This window comes from Alligator mississippiensis, chromosome 1 (genome assembly GCF_030867095.1).
Source record: "Alligator mississippiensis isolate rAllMis1 chromosome 1, rAllMis1, whole genome shotgun sequence".
In the NCBI taxonomy this organism is placed as follows: Eukaryota; Metazoa; Chordata; order Crocodylia; family Alligatoridae; genus Alligator; species Alligator mississippiensis.
Window position 1 is genome coordinate 483,364,781 of NC_081824.1, and position 22,649 is coordinate 483,387,429.

Below are 22,649 nucleotides of genomic sequence, written 5' to 3' on the forward strand. Positions count from 1 at the left end.
ATGGCATTCAAGTCATTCCTGGGTAGATGTTTAGGTGTTTCGACCTTGGAGGTGCTTAGGCAGAGGTCTTGGTATGGGTTTCTTTTGGGGGAGTTGTTGCTGCTGTTGAGGTTGGTGTCAGGTGTTCTTGTTTTGGGGGGGGTTTATGGATTTTTTTGGTTTATTTACATATTTTCCCCACTCTCATATTTGAATACATGAATAAACGGAGGCTGGAAAATAAAAGTTTCTGAGCATCAGAGCAGTAAGGTTCTGAAGCATCCCCATGAAAGCGGTGAGGGACCTCGCTTTCAGATGGATCTCCATCATTTAAAAAAAGGGGTTGTTTGATGCAATTGTTTGTGACAATCTTCTACTCCAGTGCGTGAAACTTGTGAGCAGCTTATGTATGAAAAAGCTTCAGGGAGGAATGGGAATATGTCTACAGCAGAGATGCTTTACCAGAGTTTCAGTGTTGTTGCCTTAAGGCCCATTAATGAAAAACTGGTGTCCAGGTGAATGGTTTATAATGGATTTTTCCACATTGTAGCATGCAAGAATCATCGGTTTGTGGGACGCAGACCTTGGGGTTGGGATTCGTAGAGTCATCTGTTCACAGAACCATTTCTCTGTACAATCAAAATGTCACTTTTGGTGGATGAAGAGACAGGTTTGGTGCAACCATCAAAACAGCCTCTTCATTTGCATTTAATACCTGATCTTCACACCTACTTCATCTCTCCTAATATTGACTTCATCTTTCCATGCAGGCATTTGTCCTGACACGGTCAATGCTAGAGTCTGAGTACCTATAAGAAGTATGGTTTCCAGAGGTGAGAACACACAATAAATGCCGGAGACCCGCAGGCTGGACCTCACACCTTGTTGGACGCCAACGGGACTGTCTTTACCAACCCCTCCACCTTCATCCTGCTGGGGATCCCAGGGCTGGAGGATGCCCATGTCTGGATCTCCATCCCTTTCTGTGCCATGCACATCATCGCTGTCCTGGGGAACTTCACCATCCTGTTCATGGTGCGGATGGAGCCGAGCCTCCACGTGCCCATGTCGTACTTGCTCTGCATGCTGACCGTCACCGACCTGGTCCTCCCCACTTCCACCCTGCCCAAGATGCTCGACATCTTCTGGTTCAATTCCACAGAGATCGAGTTCAGTGCCTGCAATTCCCAGCTGTACTTCATTCGCTCCTTCACAGCCGTGGAGCCGGGCATCTTAGTGGCCATGGCGTTGGATCGGTACGTGGCCATCTGTGATCCCCTGCGGCACATCTCCATGCTGACCAATGCAGCTGTGATAAAAGTTGGCTTGGCTGCATTGCTTAGAGGGGCCTTGTTGATGGTGAGGAAGTGGCCTTACTGCAGAACCAACATCATTCATCGTCAGTCATCGTTCTTTCTAAAGACTCAAAGATATGTAAAATGTTTTCTAGATGTAACACTGCTATCTTGGCACAGTCTTCAGAGATGCTCTGAGGCCATGGATGGGACCTGGGATCAATTTAGTCCACTTGTAAACATCTGAAAGGCAGGTCACTAGCAGCCAGTAGGGATGTACTACATAGAAAAGGGGGCAAAGGGGCCAAGATACCCTCCTGGCTAAACAGGAAAATCCAGGAAAGCCTAAGGGCAAAAAAAGGGGCATACATGCTGTGGAAGCAGGAGGTAGCTCCCAAAGAGGAGTATACAAAAATTGAGGACAACAAAAAGTCCTTCTTCAGCTATATAGGGAGCAAAAAGAAGGCGCAGGGCAGCATAGGAACCGTACAGGACAGACAAGGGCAGTTGGTGACAGATAGGAGGGACAAAGCAGAGCTCTTCAATGAGTGTTTTGCCTTTGTATTCTTGAATATGGATCTAGAGAAATCTCCCAAATGCATTGCTGACAGAAGCAGGAGAAACACCAGCCTACCTACTGTTGGTGCCAACCTAGTAAAGACAAGGTTCCTTGGGTGAATTTGATATCTTTTATTAGACCAACCCAAATGGTTGGAGAATAGTTATTAAGCAAGCTTTCGGGTTCAAAAACCCTTCGTCAGGCTAGTAAAGAGACACTTGGAGGGGCTGGATGTGTTTAAATCAGCGGGACTGGATGGGCTTCTTCCAACAGTGCTGAAAGCATTAGCCAGTGTCATAGCAGAGCCATTGGCACGGCTGTTCGGGCACTCGTGGTGCTCAGGTCAGGTCCCAGAGGACTGGAAAAGGGCCTATTTTCAAGAAGGGAGGATCCAGATAACTATAGGCCAGTTAGTCTCACCTCTATCCTTGGAAAAACCCTTGAAAAAATTATCAAGGATCACATTTGTAGGAGTCCAGTGGGTAATATAATGCTGAAGGGCAACCAGCACGGGTTCATAGCAGGTCGATCCTGCCTGACTAACCTTGTTTCTTTCTATGACCAGGTCACTAAAAGCTTAGATGCAGGAGTCGAGGTAGATGTCATCTACTTCGACTTCAAGACGGCCTTTGACATGGTCTCCCATCCTATTCATATAAATAAATTGAACGGCTCTGCCATAGATGATTACACAGTCATCTGGGTGGCAGATTGGTTTAAGGGTTGTACCCAGAGAGTGGTGGTGGACGGGTCGGTATCGACCTGCAAAGATGTGGGCAGCGGGGTCCACCAAGGCTTGGTGCATGGGCTGGTGCTGTTCAATGTCTTCATCGAGCACTGTGTCCAAATTCACAGATGACACCAAACTATGAGTCGAAGCAAACACACCGCTGGGAAGAAACCGAATCCAGGTGGGCCTGGACAAGTTGGAGAAGTGGGCAGGGAACAACAGGATACAGTTCAACAAGGACAAGTGCACGGTGCTGCACCTGGGGAGAGGGAATCGCCAGCACATCTATAGGCGGGGGATGACCTGCTCAGCAGCACAGCGGCATAAAGAGATCTTGGAGTCGTTGTCGACTCGAAGATGAACATGCGTCATCAATGTGACGAAGTAATTAGCAGAGCTAACTGCACTTGGTCATGCATTAGTAGGTGCATCATGAACAGGTCCAGAAATGATAAAGGGTACAAAGAAAGGTTGAGTGAACTTGGTTTGTCTACCCTGGAGAAAAGGAGGTGAAGGAGGGACATGAACATGGTGTTTGAATATTCGAAGGATGAGTGAAAACACTCTTGCCCCAAAGGCAGGAGACAAAGCAAGGGCTTTTGATTGCAGGAAAGTAGAGTCCATGGTGAGACTCTGGACAACACTGAGTATTTCCCATACCTCAAAAGCCATCCCTCGCAGAAGGGTGACATTGATGAAGAAATCCAACATCGTCTCAAATGTGCAAGTGCAGCCTTCGGACACCTGAAGCAATGAGTGTTCAAGGATCACGCCATCACATCTAAAACCAAGCTCATGGTTTATCCAGCAGTTGTGATCCCCACCTTGCTGTACGGAGCTGAGATGGGTAAGGACTGGAGGGGGCTCATTCAAGAAGATCTGTCCTGCATTCATGCAAGGGGGGAAGGGCCACATGACCCTTCATAGCGTCTATTAATATCCTAAAATCCTTAAGACATATGTTTCTGACCAAAAACGATGCACATCAAATCTTTTGGCTGCTTCCACATGAGAAACATGTGTGTTCCTTGATTTCCATCCCAATGACAACATAACGATATTAATCAAAAGCAACATAGTGATGCCTGTGTGCTACTACGGGGAGTTTCCAGGCTTCTGGGCTTTGCTGGTTGCTCCCCCAAATTTCTGCTCCGTGTGTCAGGGGGTTTTAAGCCTCCCCCCATAGGCACTGGGGATGGGACTGGGCTGTGCCAGTGCTCCTGCTGGGACCGACCCCACAGGGTCCTGGCGGAGGGTCTTGCCCCTGCGCTCAGGCTCAGACTGATCACCATACCTGGGGTCAGGAAGGGATTTCCCCCCTGGTCAGATTGGTCTGGACTGGGAGGGTTTTGCCTTGCTCTCTAGTCAGGGCACGGCGTTTGCCTGGGATCTCTCAAATGTCTATTAACAACCTTTGCAGAATCAGGACACTGGCTGCCGTGGTCCCCCCCGCTCTCCCTGTGGCAGGGCCGGGTGTGATGTCTGGTGCTGTGTCAGGGTCGAGGGTAGTTTGACAAAGAGTTTGGCTTTTCTGGGCTGGTTTGGACAGGGCTGGTCCTGCCTCAGCCGGGGCTTGGACTACATGTGACCTCTGGAAGTCCCTTCCCACTTCTCTATGAACATCACCCCCTGCCCCTTTTTTAATCCAGTCCCCACATCCTCACTGATTCCTCTCTGAAGTCTCCAAAAACAAAAAGTCATCTTGGACAAAATCATTCGTCGTCAAGAGCAGTCTTCCATACGCCCTCGGCTGCTAAGTTACTGCGCATTATATTATTTGTTACGTTCCCTGGGGGAGCCCACCCTAGTGCAGCCTAATGCAGGCTGGGCCATCTGCCCGTTCACCCTCCTCTAGCCCTCCTCCTGACTTGCAGAGGCTCCACGTAGTGTCTGATGCCCCTTTCCTGAGCCCAAAATGATGGCTTACGCATTTCATTTTATGACTCCTGGTTCTTGGATAGGGAGAGACAGTCATAAGAGATCCCTATTGACTTTCTTTGCCTATTCACGTTAGCAGCCCGACATTTAGAAATCCCTATTTTCATCTGGTATCATTAATGAATGTGTTAAACAGCCACGGTCTCACTGTCTGCCTCTTTCCATCCTGAAAACTGCCTATTGATACTCACTTGTTATTTCCTATCTTCAAGCCCATTTCGAACCCACAAGGGGATGTTTCCTGTGATCCCTGTGGCACCAGGTGAGCATCACTGAATTAGGGATTTAGTTTCCAGATGCTTGGCCCAAAAATAGCTCCTCCACCTCCCCCAGCTTGGGCTCTGCAGCTGCCATGGACAAACCCCTCATCCAGGGGCAATAGTAAACTGCCTCCTGAAAGGGGCTGGTCCAGGCTGAGGCTATCTGACATCCCTTCCAAGCCCACGGACATCTGTGGGGTGAACATGGACAGAGCTCAGACTCGACAGTTGTGAGACTTCTGCAGCATTACACTTCAGGCCACGCTTCACCCTTCGCTCATAATTATGTGCCACTTCTCTCTCCTCTGCACTCCTCATCGGGAGACGGGATCGGTGCAGATTCCACCCTTGTGAATACACAATAATTCATTGCAATCGTCAGGCTAATTATCCAGGAGATGGTTTCCAAGATGCCTTGGAGTGAGGTGAAGGGAAGGGCTTGGGGACAAGCCGCAGGAGCCTGGGGAGAGCAGGCAGCTGTGGCCACAGGACCGTCCTGCTTGCACTTGCTGGAGCCGCTCTTGAGCCATAAATCCTCCTGCCCTCCACGCTGGCAGACATGCTCTTGCCAACTACAGCCCCTCACCGCCTGCTCTCCAGGCCTGTTCGGCCCCAGGAAGGTGGCACCGTCTGCAGGCATTGCACCCTCTCACCCTCTCCTTCCCCTGGTTGCTGATCAACAAGGGGGCCTGGACGCTGATTTGCATCATGGACCAACCGCTCTTGATGGAGAAAGGCAGGGCCCGGCATGGAAAGGACCTCATAGCTCAGCAAGTCCAGCGACGGCTCTTGCAAGCACCAGGGCACAGAGCTCCTTTCATAACCTGGCTGAGCTCCGTCTTAACTGTCCTCGGGCATTTTGCTCTCGTTCCACCACCTCCCTGCACTTTTCCTGAGCTCTGACCACAGTGTACATTGCTCAAGCGTAGAGTCATTGCTTCACATCCTGCCCTCCTCTTTCTGGCAGTTGCAACCTCTTCCCCTTCATCTGGCCTTGCAGTAACTTCATCCTCACTTTTGTTCCCCACCTCTGGACTCCTCTTTGGTACAGAATCATAGAAAACAAGAAAACAAGGGTTGGATGGGACCTCAGGAGGTCACATCTAGTCCAACCCCCTGCTCAAAGTAGGACCAGCCCCAGCAACTTTGTCTAACCAGGTCTTAAACACGTCCAAGGTTGGAGACTCCACCACCTGTCTAAGTAATCTGGTCCAGTGCTTCACCACCCTCCAAATATCCAACATCAACTTCCCTTGCTGCACGTTGAGCTCATTGCTCCTTGTCCTGTCAGCTCAGGTCTGCCACTGTTAACACAGGTGAACACTAGCTCAGGTGGAGACAGCGTTCAGGGAAGCACTGGAGGTGCGATCCGGATGTTCAAGAAGACTGAACAGCGTTTTCTAGATCGGAAAGGGAAGCACATTTATTTCCTGTGACTAATGAAGCAGCATTTAATTCTGTTCCTTGTGTTTTTCTACGTCATAGATGATACAGCAGATAACTGCACTTTCCAAAGTTTTGGAAGCTGAACAAGCCAGAATCCAGCCTGAGACCCCCGGTGTAGCTTCTCGTTTCTTTTGAACTAGATGCTGTTCTCCAGCGCGATGCATCATGCCATCAGCCCCCTTTCAAAATTCACTATGGTCCCCATCATATATTTGTGCTCCGGAGGCAGCACTTCCCCTTTCTCTGGCCTAAATTTCCTCTTGTGTATTTCAGACTGGCTCTCCCGCCTGGCATGAGCCTTCAGTGTGCTCCTCCTGCCCCCTCGAGTGCTCACGGCCCCTCCAAGCTGCAAGGAGTCGCAAGTGTATGAAGTGTCCTCGCTACCCACCCTCCAAGCCAGCTCTGTGTTAAAGACCGCAAGTGATGCAGGCTCCACCCTGGCCCTTGGTGAGTTGCCGCAGTGTTGGCTTCCCTTCAGCTTCAGCTGGGCACGTTTCCACCAGGATGCCGGCTCCCAGACACCTCCTCACCTGCACCTACCTGTGCCCCGTAGACCATGCTGCTAACATTTCTCATTGCAAAGCAGCTTCCCCAAGGTGTGTATCATCTTGTTGGGTGCAGCAAGGATTGCTGCAGCTTCCCACAGGACCCTGGGCACTGCCAGCTGGCTCAGCTCCACGGTCTGTCCAGCCCCGTGTCCTGTCTCTGGCAGAGGTTTTGGAGGAAGGGGAAGAGGCTGATTTAAGAGATATCCTTCCAGGTGCCCTTTCTGCCATGTGGACATCCACCCTTCTGATCTCTTCACTCCACAGGTGTTAACAACCCTCTCTCCTTTGTAATGGTCTTGATGTTCCACCAAGCAAGGCATAAAATCACAGACAAGGAGGGTTGGGAGGGACCTCAGGAGGTCACATCTAGTCTAACCCCTGCTCCAAGCAGGACCAGCCCCAAATACATCATCCCAGCCAAGGCTTTGTCCAGCCGGATCTTCAAAACCTCCAAGGATGGAGACTCCACCATCTCTCCGGGGGTGCGTCTACACATTCATTAATGTGCCATAGTTACTGTGAATTAAGTTTAGTACTTGGATAACTAAGTGCTAAATCAATGTGCAGTAACTCGTGCTTCTGTGCAGTAGTGCCAGTGCATGGGGGTTTTTTGCACGTTAGCCTAATACTACAGCACAGTATTAGCATATTAGCATGGGTTTTGCACAGTAGCATATTAGCGTGGGTTTTGCCCGGGTTGCTACTGCAGTGTTAGTAGGCTACTGCACAGTTAGCGTCTCATGTAGATGCACCTGGGGAGCCTGTCCCAGTGCTTTACTACCCCCCTAGTGAGAAAGTTTTTCCTAATATCCAACCACAACTTGCCTTGCTGTACCTTCCTTGGTTCTGCCCTGTTGCGTGGGCGCGGACATCGCTGCCCGCGCCCTGGAGACCGTCCTGCCCTTCCCCTTCCTGGTGTGGCGGCAGGGAGGAGACAGGAGCCCAATGGGATCTGGTGGCTTTCCTCCCTGGGGCTGAGCGGAGGCTGGGGAAAGGACTGTGATTCGAGCCCCCTACTTGCATGCATTGTCATGTGGCTCTGTGGCTGGGTGTGCCACGTCCAGCCCCCCCTGTCTGCATTCATGGGTGTGTGGCTCCATGGCTGCATGTGTTATGTGCAGCCCCCGTCCGCATGCATCGGCGTGTGGCTCCATGGCTGCACGTGCTGCCTGCAATGTTGGTGAAGATTTGTTACGTGGAACGTACTTGGTTTCTGCTGGTTTCATCCAGCCGTTCAGACACGTGCAATAATCTAAGCTGAGGAAGGGTCGAGAAAGGGAGAGCCCTTCAACCCCTCGAGGGGACCAGGAGTTTCAGTTCTCGGCTCGCCTAGATACACGCATGCTTGGTAACGTGAAACCACGGGAAGCATGCTCAAGTGAGTGGATGTTTGGCAGGCAAGGGTGTTGCAATATGGGGTGATTTGGGCCTATATAAGTGCATCTGAGTGTGAAGTGGAGCCAGAGAGTGAGTGACTGGGGATTGCAACCAAGTGGCTACACGGGTTTGCTCGCTTGTCAGCTTCGCTTAGATCAAATAACCAGCTACTGCTCCTAGTATGTCTGTGTATTGGACATATGCCTTGATATTTGTTTCAATATCGACCGAGGTTTCGTGCTGGTCTTGTACCTGTATATAGCTCTGGGTTGGATTTGTTGCTCAATAGAAGCACTGCCTGGTTTCTGAATTTCCAGGGAGTTTGTTATTTCAGCATTAATAAGCCCTTCTGTGGTCAACATGCAGCCCGCTATCTGCATGCACTGTCACGTGGACCTGTGACTGCGTGCAGCCCCCCGGCTGTGTGCACTGGCGTGTGGCTTGGTGGCTGTGTGCAGCCCCATCTGCACGTACTGGCGAATATTTCCACGGCTGCATGTGCTGTGTGCAGCCCCTTGTGTGCATTCATTGGTGTGTGTGTGGCTCCATGGCTGCATGTGCCATGTACAGCCCCCTGTCTGCGTGCATTGGCGTGTGGCTCTGTGGCTGCATATACTGTGTGCAGCCCTTTGTCCGTGTACACTTTCATGTGGTGGTGCCATGGATGCATGCGCTGTGTGCAACCCCCTGGCTGCCTGTACTGCATGTTGTGCTGTGGCTGCATGTGCAGCCCCGTCTCTGTGGACTAGCATGTGGCTTAGTGGCTGTGTGCAGCCCCATCGGCATGTATTGGTACATGACTCCATGGCTGCATGTGCCATGTACAGCCTCCTGGCTGTGTGCATTAGCATGTCATTCTGTGGCTTCATGTGCGGTGTGCAGCCCCATCTGCCTGTACTGGTGTGTGGCTCCATGTAATGTGTGCAGCCCCCTGAGTGTTGCATGGCTGTCTGGGCTGTGCTGTGTCTGTGTGCACGGGTGTGTGGATCCATGGCTGTGTGCAGCCCCTGGCCGTGTGTAGTAGCACGTGGCTCCATGTGCTGCGTGCAAACCCCTTCGCATGCATTGGCACGTGGCCCCGTGGGTGTCAGTGGTTGCATGCAAGCCCCGATCCCTGTGTATTGGTGTGTGCATCATTACGTGTGCGTGTGCCCACTGTGAGGCCAGTTGTTCCTTCCTGCCTGTGTGCAGAGGCGCTGGGGCAGCCTTGGAGCTGGGAGCCCCCTTCCTCCCCACCCCCTCCATTCCTCCTTGGCCCTGGCCAGGCCCCTGGCTGGAACTGGCCCCTCCCTGGCTCCGGGCTGGAGCTCGGGTGACACCTGCTGTCAGATCCCAGCTGGTCCTTCTGCGCCAGCTGCCAGCTGCCGAGACGGCTGATCCGGCTGACCCTTGCAGCTCCACGCTCCAGCCCAGCCCCGCGCGTGCACTAGGACCTGCGTACAGGCACACATATGCACACGCAGGAACATGCATACGTATAGACACGTGCACAAAACACAGATGCATGTGTACACACAGGCGCACACTTACACACGCATGCACACACAGGTGCCGTGTACACACCCTAGAACACAGGTGGGGGAACAGGGCCTGTGCACCCACATCTGTGCCATGAGGTCGGAGTTGTCTGCACCTGACAGCTGGGGAAACCGAGGCAGGGGCAGGGAAGGGCACAATGGTGGAAGAGCTGGGAACGGCCCCCCCTGCACCCACTGCTGTGCCCAGCAGCCCCTGCCTGCGAAGGCCTGCCCTGAGGCCAGGCTGAGCCGCCCCCACCCCTGGCAGGCTCCTTGCCCCCCACTCCCACCCTGCCGGGCCTGGGCTCCTGGCTCCTCCAGGCTCTCAACCGGCTGAGAGCGGGATGCCCGGGCTCTGCACAGCAGGGCAGCCCCCATGCTCAGCCTGGCCCGCAAGGGCCTCTGCACAGCGGCCCAGCAAGCAGGGAGCTGCCCGGGGGAAAGCCGTCTTCTGCCCCCGGCCAGCTGAGGCCTGCAGGGGTGCAACCCCGTGGCCGCACACCCGCGACCCTGGTCCTACAGGTGACCCCAGAGTGACTGAGGCACAGGGGGACACCAGGCCCCCGCCCTGGCCCAGGGCCCTGGGCTTTGCAGGGGGGCGAGGGGCAAGGGCAGCCCAAGCTCTGCAGGCCTGGTCCCCCAGGGATGCTGCGGCTGCTGCATCTCCCGTTCCTATGGCCACAGTGTTGCTTAGCAACGCCCAGGAGCATTTTCCCCCCCAACCAGTGAGTCGCTGGCTCTGGAGAGAGCGGCCAGGGCCAGGCCTGTGCAGCAGCAAAGAGCCATAGAGATGGAGGCGCCCCAGAGGGGCCCCTGGTGGCCGGCATGGGTCACTGTCCCTGAGGGGCCCGGAGAGCGGCAGGGGGAGCTGTGCCGTGGTCTCCTCGTGCAGCTCAGCGCTGGGGCCTGGTCTCCTCGTGCAGCTCCGCACTGAGGCTTGGTCCCCCTCATGCAGCTCAGCGCTGGGGCCTGGTCTCCTCGTGCAGCTCCGCACTGAGGCTTGGTCCCCCTCGTGCAGCTCCGTGCTGGGGCCCTGGTCTCCTTGGGCAGCTCCATGCTGGGGCCACCTCCCAGTTCCCGTCTCCGCACTGGAGCATGCAGGAGTCTGGCGGGTTCTGGTGCCCCTCACTCCTGACCCACACAGCCCCCCGTCCCCCCACCCATGGTGCCCCTCACTCCGGACCCGCAGCCCCCTACTCCCCCTCCCCGGCTGCAGGGGTCCAGGAGGCTGCACATGGTCGCGCTGCCATGGGCCGTCCCAGCCACACGCTGCGGCATCACGGGGCCACTGCCCCCAGCCCGATGAGTGGATGGGGCCGCACGCTGCCATCAGGGCAGACCCACTGCCCCGGCTCAGCCCCAGCTCAGCGCACAGACGCGGGGCCTGGGGGCAGCGCACTTTATTCACACAGCACAGAGCAGGCCACGTCGCCCGTCCCCGTCCCCGACCCCGGCTCAGCGGTACTGGAAGACCTTGAGGCAGTTGTGCATGCTGTCCACCACCACGAGCCGCCGGGCGCCCAGCAGCGCCAGCCCGCGCGGCGAGCTCAGCCCCCGCGTCACCACGGCCCGGCCGGGCCCGGCGGCCGGGTAGCACAGCACGCTGTGGGCCTCGCGGCCCCAGTCGGCCACCAGCACGGTGCCCGCCTCGTCCAGGCACACGCCCCAGGGGCTGGAGAGCAGCGGGCTGCCGCGGGGGCCGCCGCGGGCCCCCAGCACCCGCAGCACCTGCAGGTCGGTGCCCAGCACCTTCACGCAGCAGCCGCCGTCCAGGCCCCGCTCCGACACAGCCACCTGCCCCCGGGCGCTGGCGGCCACCAGGTACGGCTTGTCAAAGCCGGGCACGGTGCCGCGCAGCTCCAGCCGCCGCCCCGCCGCCCGGTCCAGCGCCAGCCGGAGCAGCGCGCCCTGCTTGGTGTCGGCCACCAGGAACTCGCCGCAGGGGCCGGCTGCGATGCCGCGGGGCGCCGCGCCGGCTGGCAGGGCCAGCGCCTGCAGCAGGGCGCCCTGGGGGCTGTACAGCTCCACGGCCCGCTCCCCGGTGTTGGTGAGCGCCAGCAGCCCCCGCGCGCTCACCGCCACGTCGAAGTAAGCCCGGCCCCGCAACGGCACCTGGCGCCACGGCCCGCCGCCCACCTCCACCACCTGCACGCGCCGGTTGCCGTAGTCCACCACGTACAGCGTCCCGCCCGGCCCCGCGTGCACCCCGTGGGGCAGGTCCAGGCCCCCGCGGCCCTTCCCGTACTGCCCCAGCTGCACCAGCAGGCGGTCAGCAACGGGGCCTGGCTCCCCGGCGGCGCGGCCCGGCGCGGCCCGGCATGGCCTAGGGGTGCTGGGCACTGCCAGCCTGAGGCCGTAGGGCCCCTCCAAATTGCCCCCGGCGGGGGCGCTGCTGGAGGGGGAGACGGGCCGGGCCCGGCACTCGCCCTGCCCCGGCAGCTCCAGGCAGCTGCGGCTGAGCAAGACCGGCACGGCGGCCCCCGGCCGCCCCAGGCAGTCCGCCGAAGCCCAGCGGGGCAAGGCCTCGGGGACCAGAGCAGGCGCGGGCGGGCGGGCGTCCAGTGCGGCTCCGGGGCGCTCGGGCTCCTCGGCGCTGTCGGAGTCGCCCTCGGGCACCAGCACGGCCTGCGCCCAGACCAGCGCGTCCTGCACCCACGGGCTGCCGGGGGCCGGCGCCTCGCCCGGCGGCTCCGGGCCTGAGGCCTCCTGCACCGGGCTGGCGTAGGGCGAGGTGGGGGCCCGGTCTGCCCCTGCTGCCGGCTCCTCCACGGTCAGGCCCGGCTGGAGGTCACGTGGCGGCTCTGGGCTCCCGGCTGCGGCGGCCACAGGCTCCCCTTCAGCAACGCCCAGCGCCTCCTCCTCGCACAGCAGCTCGCCCAGCACAGGCGCGGCCTGCCGCGGGGCGAAGCGGGCCGTGGTGAGCCGCAGCGACAGGCCCATGGCACGGCCGAGCAGGGCGCCGGCCTCCTGGCACAGCGTCGCGGGCAGCGGGGCCTCGGCCTGGGCCCGCACGCCGGCGCTCAGGGCAGCCAGGCCCCGGCCTAGCTCTGCCGCTTCGGCCGCGCCCGCCCGCGCCGCCCGGTCGTTGGCGGCCTGCAAGGCGGCCAGGTCGCGGCGCAGCCGCCCGCGCTCGGCCTGGGCCTGCGCCCGCACCCGCTGCTCCTGCCACAGCACGGCCAGCAGCGCCCGCTCCAGCGAGCGCCGTGCCCGCCCCGCCGCACCCGCCTGCCGCTGCCCCAGTGCCTCCAGCCAGTCCTGGGCACGGCCCAGCGCCGCCAGCACCGCCCGCGGCTCCGCCACCGCCACCGCCTCCGGCTCCGCCAGCTCCATCCTCCCGGGGCCTGTAGGGGACAGTGAGACGGGAGTGAGGCTACGTGGCCACGGAGATGCAGCCACCTCTGGGGTGGGCCTGGGGGTATTGCAGGGACCCCCGTGCCCAGATGCAGCCACCTCTGGGGTGGGCCTGGGGGTTTCACGAGGACCCCCCCATGCCCAGGTGCAGTCACCTCTGGGGTGGGCCTGGAGGTATGATGAAGACCCCCGTGCCCAGGTGTAGCCACCTCTGGGATGGTCTTGGGGGTACAATGGGGTCCCCCTGTGCCCAGCTGCAGCCACCTCTGGGATGGGTCTGGGGGTATTGCAGGGCCCCCTGTGCGCAGGTGCAGCCACCTCTGGGGTGGGTCTGGGGGTATTGTAGGGCCCCCTGTGCCCAGATGCAGCCACCACCAGGGCACGGTGGCTGCGCCCAGGAGCCCGCCCCACCCGTCCCCTGCCCCTGCCCCTGCCCTTGCCCACCCCGACCTGCCACCGGCTCCGGTTGCAGTTGCTGCGAAACCCGACCTGCGGCTGGGCATCAATTTTAGATGAGCTGGAGCCTGAACTGCCCCCTGCAAAGCCCGGGGGGGGCGAAATCCCGGACCCAGGCGTCGGGGGAAGGGGGGATTGTGGTCCCAGATATATTGGGGGGGGTCGGGGTGGAGAGATCGTGGCCCCAGTTGCCCCGGACCAGGGTGGGGGTGCGGGAGACCCAGGTGCCCGGGCTGGGGCTGGGGGAACCAAGAGAAGGTCCTGGACCCAGGAGCCCGGAGCCAGGCCGGGACGGGGAGTTCGGACCCAGGTGTCCGGGGCCGCGAAGGTCGTGGAGCCAGGTGTCCCGGAGCAGGGGGCTGCGGACCCGCGCGTCCAGCGCCGGGAGCGTCGATCCAGCTACCGCGGATCGCGGCGCCGGGCGGGGATGGGAAGGGGCTGGAGCCGGGATGCACACACCTGTCCGGCGGGACGCGCCGTCCCGAGCCGGGCTGTCCCGAGCCGAGCCGAGCCGAGCCGAGCCGTGCGGCCGGGAAGGCGACGCGCGCCGGGCGGGGCGACGCGGCGCGGCGGTGATGGGCGCGGCTTTGTGAGCGCACGGCCCGGCCCGGCTCGGACACGTGCGTGCGAGGCCATGGCGGACGGCGGCCCCCCCGTGCTGGACCCGGCCGAGGCAGACGCGCACTGGGCGCTGATCCGGGACAAGGTGGGGTGGGGGGAGGCGGGCACCGGCCGGGGACCCCCGTGCCCGGGCCAGGGGCACCCCGGCTCACGCGCACCCCCGCAGGTGGCGGAGCAACACCTGGGCGCGGCGGCCGTGGCGACGCGGGCGCTGTGGGCAGCGGGCACGGCGCCCTACGACCTGCTGGCCGTGCTGGTGAAGCGGGGCCCGTGGGTGCCAGGCCGGGCGCGGGCGCTGGGGCCGGCGGGCTGGCTGGACAAGCTGGCGGTGCGGGGGGCCGAGGCGCTGGCGGGCCGCGGGCCGGCGCGGGGGCCGCAGGCCGAGGCGCGCTACGAGGAGACGCGCCTGGTGGCCGGGGTGCCGCGGCAGGTGGCGGTGGTGCTGGCCGGGGCGCGGCGCGAGGCGGTGCCGGAGACAGCGCTGGAGCCGGGCTGCGTGGCGCTGTGGCCCGACCTGCCCTGGCTGCGGGCGCAGCGCAGCATCTACGTGGTGCACCAGGTGCTGCGCTGCACCAGCCTGGTCCTCACCGTCATGCAGGACGGCGTGGCCCGCAGCCGGCGCCTGGCACGCCCCGGCCCCCTCGCCTTCACCTGCCTCAAGCTGGCGCTGGGCCCCGACGGCGTCCTGGGGCCGCAGAAGCCGCTGGGCCGCGCCCTGCCTGCCCGCTTGGCCTGGGCCCTGCCCCCGGCCCGCACCGAGCCCCCCGAGCCCCGGCTGCGGACCTGGTGGCCACGCCGGCGCCGCAGGGAGCCTGACCGGCACTCCATGTCGCTGCCCCTGCTGCAGAGCCTGGCCGCCGACTCTGACAGCGACCCCTGAGGCCTCGGCGCCAGGACAGGCACCAAAATACATGCCAACATCACACGGCACCGCGTCCGTGTCCTGCGGGAAGGGCCCCCACCTCCTAGGCCGTGCTAACACAGGACTCCAGCACGCAGGCACATGCCCCCACCCCCAGCTGTGTCCCCCAGGCCTCCCCAGGAGCAGACCGAGACCCAGGCATGTGGCTGCCTCCAAGCAGGTCCTTTATTCCCCAGTGCAGGGTACAGACGGCCCCCCCCCCGCACCACCCCCATGCAGGACCCGGGGGCAGCTGCTGATTGCCTAGAGGTGATGGGGCAGGTGCCCCTGGGACAGGGCAGAGCCCAGCCCGTCCCTGGCCTGCAGCTGGGCCCCCCTGACAGCCCCCAGGGCCCGACCAGGTCCCTGCACCTGGCCCCCCCCAGAGCTGGGGGGATACAATGCCGGCTTCTCACTCACGCCCCGGGTGGAGGGGCCGTGGTCCCCACCGATGGGGAAACCGAGGCAGGGGCACGGCTGCAGGGCAGGGAGAGGACCCAGGAGTCCTGAGCCCGCTCATGGCCTGGCCCTGCTCCCCTGCCACCCCCCCCCCCGTGGTCCCCGGCTCCGGCCGGGTGGGGAGTGCACCGTGCCCATGGCTGGGCTCCGCTCGGCCTGGCCGGTGGGGGGGGCAGGCACTCGTGGGCTCCGGCCAGCATCAGGCCTGGGAGGGGCAGGAGGGGGCCGCGGCCGTATTGCACCGCACCCTCCGCGAACATTCATCCCAATAAATTAAAAAGGTCCGTGGTGTCCTGGCGGCAAGTTAAAAAGAGGCGCTGCCGGGGAGGAGAAAGGGAGGGCCGACCGCGCAGCCCCCCCCAGCCCCCGGGCCGCCACGGCCACGGCCAGTCACTCCTCGGGCGGCTCCAGCAGGAAGGGCGAGGTGACGGCGTGGGCCTGTGCGATAGCCGCCAGCTCCTTGAGGAACTCAGTGAAGACGACGGCGCAGTAGACGGCGTTCTTGACCCGCAGCGCCTCGCCCTGCTTCTCGGCTGCGCCGCGGAACAGCCCGGCGCCCGCCAGCGCCTGCAGCACCGGGCCCTCCCGCACCTGCTGCAGCGCCAGCTGTGCCGCTGCTCGCGCCCGCGTCGGGCTCTGCGTGTGTCGCAGCAGCAGCTCCCCCAGCGACGGCTTCCGGCTCTTCACTGCAGGCAGAGCGGGAACGGGGGGTGTCAGGTGGGGCCGGGCACCTGCAACGCCTAGCCCCGCAGAACCGCAGGTGCGCACCCATGTCCATGCGTGAACATGAACACACATGAGCGCAGCACGTGCGCACACACGCAAGCATGCATGCAAGCACACGGCTGCAACTTCATACACGTACACAGACATGCTCACGTGCACACGCTCACTCGCACACACGTGCACATACAGACACCACCGCGCCATCATGCATGTTGCATGGCAGGGCACACAGCCAGGCCATGGTGGGGAGCCTCCCTCCCCACCCAGGTCCAAAGCTATCAGCACTGATACCCGCAGCCCCCCACCCCACCCGGGCTCACCAAGAGTGTCGGAGCGGCGCAGGGCAGGGGCAGCATTCGGGGTGTCCCCCCAATCCAGCTTGCCACGGGCGATCAGGTACTTCTTGGCCTTGAGCAGCAGCGCGGGGAAGTCGTCCTGGCTGGCTGCAAAGCTCTCGATCTTGTTCTTCACCGAGCCCAGCACCTGCCGGGTGTGGGGGACAGTGTCAGGCCTCACACCGCCGGACCCCCCCACCCAGAGCTGCCCCCTCCCCTGCAGCGCGGTGCGGCACGGCTGGCCCCACGGTACCTGCAGCAGGGACTTGACGCTGGGCTGGAAGACCATGTTGGCATTGAGCAGGAAGGAGCGCAGCAGGGGCTGGGGGTAGCAGGCCAGCTGGGCCACCAGCCCCGTCAGCAGCACGTTGACGTACAGGGAGTTGTGCAGCATGTTCTCCAGCTTGCTGAATAGCACCGCCACAAAGGGGCCTGCAGGGAGGGGGTGCCGTCATGGGGTGCATATGCCTGCCCTGCCCCACCAAAGCTCCTCTCCCCAGTGCCCTGCCCCAGTGGGAGGGGGTGCTCCTAATCCAGGGGCAACCCTTATCCGGTCACAGGGCTGGCAGGGAGCTGCGGGGTCACATCCAGTCCAACCCCGGCTCAAGGTGGATCAGCCCCATCCAAACCAGCGCAGACAAACCTCATGTGCGACCTCAGAGCCGCATGACACAGTCGCCCCTGACACAGCCCCAGGCATCGCCCCCACCCCTCCTCTGGGGAAACCACAGCCAACCACAGCCAACATCCTGCTTCTATCAAAGGTTATCCACACGCATGCAAGAGAACCCAGGCCGAGGCAGAGAAAGGCAAAAACCCCCCTAGTCGGCATCGGTCTGAGCAAGGCGGAAATCCCTTCCTACTCCCAGTGCAGCATCAGTCTGATCCTGAGCGCAGAGGCAAGACCCTCCAGCCAGGACCCTGCGGAGTTGGTGCCAGCAGAAGCATTGGCACAGCCCAGTCCCCGTCTCCAGCCTGGGCTGAGCCAGCACCCAGCGCCTCTGTGGGAGGCTGAAAAACCCCTGACACAAGGAGCGGGAGAGGGGGCAACCAGAACAGCCCAGAAACCTGGGACATCTCCGCAGCACAGCACAGGCATTGCGGCACCTAGATCATCCCTGACCAGTGCCCAGCCAGCCTCTCCTTGAACCCCTGCCGTGATGGAGTCCACACCCACCCCTGGCATCTACTCCACAGCCTCCCTGCTCTGACAGGGAAGTGCTTCCCACCCCGGCCCAGACGAGTCAGGACCCAGCACCCCATCCCCGTCTCAGCCACGAGGCGGGGGGTCTCACCTGTGAAGGGCTGGCTGGGCGGGGGTCCCAGGGCCCGCGGGGGACTGGCAAGCACCTGGGCCAGAGGGTCGGCAGGCCGCGGCGGGGCGGCAAAGGCCTCGTCCTCGTCTTCAGCCTCGTCCTCCTCTGCATGGGGAGGAGGGAGCTGGGCCCGAGGCGGCCCCCCACCACCGTTCCTCATGGCAGCCTCCAGCTCCTGCAGCTCCTCGGAGAAGCTCTCGATGCTCAAACCGGCGCCGTTGGGCTCAGCTGGCGCCCGGGCCAGCAGCTCATCCAGCAGCGAGTCCACAGACGGGCCCTCCCAGCCCGGGGCTGGGGGCTGAGGTGCCCCATTCTCGGTAGGGAGGGCCTCCCGCTCAGCCTGAGGGCACCGGCGCACCTTCTTCACCGTCACGGCACCCTCCGCACCTCCTCCGGGCCGTCCCGACTCAGGTGCCCCGTTCACCAGGGCACCAGGGTCCTGGGCATCAGGGGCGGGTAGAGGCCGGCTGTCCCCAGGGCCAGCAGATGAGCCCCCTGCCTCTTCGGGCAGGCCCCTCTTTTTAGTCCGGGGGGTGGGAGGGCCGTGGCCAAAGTGGTCGGGGCTGATGGGCAGGGCGGGGGCGGGCGTCGGCGCCAGGCTGTCGGGGCCAGGCCGCTCACCGTCATAGGGGGCGGACCAGACGCGGCAGGCCCAAGCGCAGCGGTCAACGCTGAGCCGCGCGTCACGCAGGTATTCCAGGTAGTTGCCATCCAGCTCGGCCACCTCCTCCCAGCGGGGTGGGCGATGGCCAGGGCTGCTGGCGGGAGAGGCCAAGCCAGGCGAGCGTGGCACTGCACCCAACCCCTCCGCTCCACTGGCACTCTGCTGCCGCATGAAGAAGGAGAGGCGGGAGGGCGTTGCGGGCTTGGGGACGGTCACTACAGACGACGTGTCCACGCTGGGGCTGCCGTGGCCTACAAGAGATGCAGCAGGTGAGGGCCATAACTGTAGGGTGGAACAGGCAGTGCGGGCCCTGGGGGCTCCAGGTGCTAGACCCTGGTGGGTGCGGGACCTGGCACGCAGGGTCCAGGTAGGCACTGCTCAGCTGTACCCCAAGAGCGGGGTCGGGGTGATATAAACAGCCTTCCCCAGCACCCACCCCCCAGAGGACACGCAGGAGCATGGCATGGTGTGACAAAGTGTGACACGGCGTGATGGGGCAGGGTGTGACCTGGTCTGATGGGGAATGACCGGATGAGGCGTGATGGGGTCCAAGCGGTACCTTTGGCCCAGGTGGCATGCTCCTCGTCGCGGTCAGGCGGGGGCAGGCTCTCAGGGTGGCAGCAGCGCGGGATCAGCGACAGGAACTTGGCGGCCGAGCGGCCGTAGAGGTCGAGGTCCTTGACCGCCCGCCGCTGGCTCAGCATCACGTGGCTGCAGGGGATCAGGTACCTGCGGGGACGTGAGACAGTGATGGCCGCGCCCTGCCGGGGTTGAGGGGCAGCTGGCACACCTATGTGCACACTCACCCCTGCCTGCCCGGCACAGAACAGACTCCCAGATCTGCACCACCTCCATGCCCTGCCCCTGCCCAATGCCCCAGAGCCCCAGCCAGGACGGCTCAAGGCCCTGATGGCCAGGCTGGAGAGAGCACCACAGCTGGGGGGCACGAAGGGAGGAGCTCTCCCGCACCAGACACGTGCCAGCCTCCCTGCAGCTGCCTGCAAGTGGTCAGCGGGCAGGTGCTGGGCACAAGCAGCTCTGCGGCAGAGCCAGGCACCAGGGTGGGGGGTGGGGTTCGGGGCACGTACCTGAGCACAAGCTGCAACATGACATCCTCGCAGTTGAGACTCAGCAGTGTCCGGAAGAGGCTCAGCGACACCATGCAGAGCTGGGGGAACATGGCCACAGCCGGTCAGCGCAGGCAGCTGTGGCTGGGCTCCCCCAGGACCAGGGTGGGTGAGGCTGGAAGGGCAAGCCTGGGGCAGGGGCCAGGCCAGGCCAGGGCACTCTCCAGGCTGGTGATGGTTTGGGCCATGTCCCCGTTCTCCCCCCACCCCCGCCATGCCACGCAGCACGGGGCTGACCCGGGAGTTGGTGCCGAGGCGGGCGACGAGGGTGTCGAGGATGGTGGCGCCGTCGTGCCGATGCAGCAGGATGAAGCGCAGGAAGGCGCGGAGCAGGGCAGGCTCGGCCACGCTGCGCACAAACAGCTCCAGGTAGGCCGTGCTGGCGATCATCTCCTCCACTGACGTCTGCCGCAGATCGGGGTGCGAGGTTATGTGTGGGCCCAAACCCTGCGCTCCCTCCCGTGCACACGCGTACACACCCCCATCAGGAACCCTGCCCAGGCCCCTTCTCCATGGGGAAACTGAGGCCTACCGCAACCCAGCCACAGTGCCAAAGATCTCTTCCTACCCCACCGCCCCTGGCCAGCGCGAGCCCCCACCTTGTGCAGGGCCGGCCCCATGACAGGCACCAGGAACCCATTGTGGACGTAGTCGACCAGCTGCTGCTGCACCAGAGGGTGGGCGACCTGCGAGGGAGAGCTGTCAGCGTGGGACGCCAGGGTCCCCTCCTGCCCCTGCGGCGGCTCGCAGAATCGGGGCCACTGGGCCCCCTCCGCCACCCAGGAACCTCTCCCCCTCCACCCACCTGGATGACGGCGCTGCAGAACTCGAGAGAGTTCATGAAGAGCGCGAGGGAGGCGACGCCGGCCCAGTCCTCACGCCGCAGGAAGTGCCAGTCGTCCCCGCGCACCTCGATCTTGCGGGGCAGCGAGGAGTACAGGGCACTCAGCCCCGTGGCCAGCACCTGGGGGCACCGGGGAGGTGGGGGACGCTCAGCCGCAGCACGAGGGCCGGAGCAGAGCCCCAATCAGTAGGCCCTGCCCCCCATCCCCAGACAGCCAGTCCCTTGGGATAGGGAAACTGAGGCAGACAGCAGCACGGGGACACTGAGAAGAGGACCCAGGCGTCCTGGCCCTAATTCCCAGAACAGCTTTGCCAATGGGGCAAGACCAGCCCCCCCACAGCTTCTGGGGGGCAGTGGGGGCCACGGGGTGGGCATCAGCCAGGCTCCGAGCCGCGGGCAGGGAAGGGTTAGCAGCTCCAGGCCCCGCCAGCCCCAACCACTTCCAGGCTGGCAGCCAGCAGGCATGGCCCAGCCCTGGCTTCCTGCAGGGAGCCAGGAAGGCACTAGGGGCCTCCACCCTGCCCTGCCCCACAGATGTCATGGGGACAGAGGGCAGCTCCTCAAACCCCCCGGAGAGGCAGGGGCATGGGGCAGCTGAGCCAGCAAGGGTGGAAGGCTTAGGGGGCGAAGAAACCGGGGCTGAACTGGCACTCACCGGGCAGAAGTAGGAGTGATCGGTGATGTAGGAGGCCACGGTGCAGTTGCCGGCCGACATGGCCATGATGAGCAGCAGCGCGTCGCGGGCCTGCTGCCCGGTGACGCCCTCGTGATGCACAAAGGGCACGAGCAGGGAGAAGAGCAGCAGGTCGGCGGGGCCGGAGCTGGAGTCGGCGCCGGAGCCGGGGCCGGGGCCAGGCGGGCGGTAGAAGAAGCGCTCGAGCAGGCCAGGCTCGCGGGCCACGCAGACGCAGAGCTGGCTGAGCAGCAGCACCAGGCTGGCCTGCAGGGCAGGCGCGGCAGGCGCGGCGGCGCACAGGCCCAGCAGGCGCAGCAGCGGGCGCAGCACGGGCGCGTGGCGCAGCAGCGGCTGCCGGGCCTGGCCCAGCAGCACCTCGTACAGCTTGAGCTGCTCGGCCCGGCGCTCCTCGCCGAAGTCGCCGGCCACGTGCCACCGCAGCAGCCGCTCCAGCAGGTCCTCGGCCAGCACGAAGTCCAGGATGGGGCCCGGCGCGCCGCCCGCCCGCGCCCGCTCCTCCGCCAGCAGCTGCAGCAGCTGGTGCGTGTGGTTGCGCACCGCGCTCTGGTCGTCCGCGCTGCCCGGCCCCGCGCCGCGCGGCTCCAGGATCCGCAGCACCTGCCGGGCGCCGCGTTCAGCCGGGAACCTGCCACGGCTGGATCTCGCCTGCCGCGCCTGCGCGGACCCCGATGCGCCGCGCCGCGGCATGCCCCCCACCCCCGCCCGCACTCACCTGGGCCCAGTGGTTCTTGAAGACCATGAGGCAGGTCTCGGGGTCGGCGGCGACGGGGCTCTGCAGGCCGGGCCCGCGGCTGGGCCGGTGCCCCGCGGTGGCACGCGGGTTCAGCTTGCTGAGCCAGCTCATCCTGTCCATGGGGGCGGCCGCGCGAGGGGCGAGCGGGTCAGCCGGCGCCGGCCGGGCGCAGCTGCACGGGCCGGGGCAGGCGGGCGCGCGGCGGGGCCATGCCCATGCTAGTGCCACGGCTCCGGCCTGGGGGAGAGGCAGGGGTCAGGCCCGGGCCCGCGCCCAGAGGGGACACGCGCAGCCCGGGCCAAGGCAGCTGTGGCGGCGGGAGGGGCCAGGGTGCAGCTGGGCAAGGTCCAAGTACGCGCGGGGCGGGGCGGGGCGGGGCGGGGGGGAAGGGCCCCGCGGCACCTGGTGCTGTCAGTGCCGCCTCCCCCCCCCGCCCCGCCCCGCCCCGCCCCGCAGCTCCCGCGCCCCGGCGCAGCGCCGTCGTTAGGGACCAGAGTGAACACCCGCCGGGAGGGGGAGGGGAGGAGAGGGGAAGGGAGGGGAGCCACCCCCCCCCGCGACCCACCGCCCGCCGCCGCCGCCGCCGCCGCCATCTTCCCGCCGCCGCCGCCCGACGCAGGGGGCGCGCCCGCCCCGCCCCCGCCTGCCGCAACCCGCCGCCGCCGCCGCCCATTGGCCGCCGCCCGCGCGCCGCCCCGCCCCCGCGCGCGCATTGGCCGAGCCGCCGCGGGGCGGGGCCGGGCCCACGTGGGGGGGGACGTTTCCGCTCT

The 22,649-nt window shown here is 63.4% G+C and overlaps 3 protein-coding genes across 3 annotated transcripts; 2 read left to right on the forward strand and 1 right to left on the reverse strand.

Moving 5' to 3' along the window:
• The first annotated feature begins 265 nt into the window (after nt 1–265).
• Nucleotides 266–6,503, forward strand: LOC106739193 (olfactory receptor 51E1-like). Its single transcript, XM_014600181.2, has 3 exons — nt 266–274; nt 847–1,378; nt 6,481–6,503. The coding sequence occupies exons 1-3, from the start codon at nt 266–268 to the stop codon at nt 6,501–6,503; spliced, it is 564 nt and encodes a 187-aa protein (XP_014455667.2).
• Nucleotides 6,504–14,090: 7,587 nt separating this feature from the next.
• C1H11orf42 (chromosome 1 C11orf42 homolog) lies at nt 14,091–15,073 on the forward strand. The gene has a single exon (XM_059725190.1). It carries the CDS (start codon nt 14,091–14,093, stop codon nt 14,955–14,957), a length of 867 nt encoding a protein of 288 aa, XP_059581173.1. The 3' UTR covers nt 14,958–15,073.
• A 73-nt stretch (nt 15,074–15,146) lies between these two features.
• On the reverse strand, nt 15,147–22,462 carry FHIP1B (FHF complex subunit HOOK interacting protein 1B). Its single transcript, XM_059723561.1, has 12 exons — nt 22,445–22,462; nt 21,859–22,116; nt 21,105–21,743; nt 20,411–20,569; nt 20,205–20,291; nt 19,843–20,010; nt 19,567–19,646; nt 19,038–19,207; nt 17,794–18,729; nt 16,752–16,930; nt 16,484–16,646; nt 15,147–16,123 (listed from the first exon to the last, which is right to left on the reverse strand). The coding sequence occupies exons 2-12, from the start codon at nt 21,997–21,999 to the stop codon at nt 15,828–15,830; spliced, it is 3,018 nt and encodes a 1,005-aa protein (XP_059579544.1). The 5' UTR covers nt 22,000–22,116; nt 22,445–22,462; the 3' UTR covers nt 15,147–15,827.
• Nucleotides 22,463–22,649: the final 187 nt, after the last annotated feature.

What these genes read in the sequence shown, in the direction of transcription:
- LOC106739193 (XM_014600181.2), top strand. An exon ending in CAGAACCAACATCATTCATC is followed by an intron (nt 1,379 to 6,480) that starts GTCAGTCATCGT and finishes TGTGTATTTCAG; the next exon opens with ACTGGCTCTCCCGCCTGGCA.
- C1H11orf42 (XM_059725190.1), top strand. Translation starts at nt 14,091, where the DNA reads ATGGCGGACGGCGGCCCCCCCGTGCTGGACCCGGCCGAGGCAGACGCG.
- FHIP1B (XM_059723561.1), bottom strand. Translation starts at nt 21,999, where the DNA reads ATGGACAGGATGAGCTGGCTCAGCAAGCTGAACCCGCGTGCCACCGCG. An exon ending in ATGTTGCAGCTTGTGCTCAG is followed by an intron (nt 19,208 to 19,566) that starts GTACGTGCCCCG and finishes ACGTCCCCGCAG; the next exon opens with GTACCTGATCCCCTGCAGCC. An exon ending in GCGTCAAGTCCCTGCTGCAG is followed by an intron (nt 16,647 to 16,751) that starts GTACCGTGGGGC and finishes CACACCCGGCAG; the next exon opens with GTGCTGGGCTCGGTGAAGAA.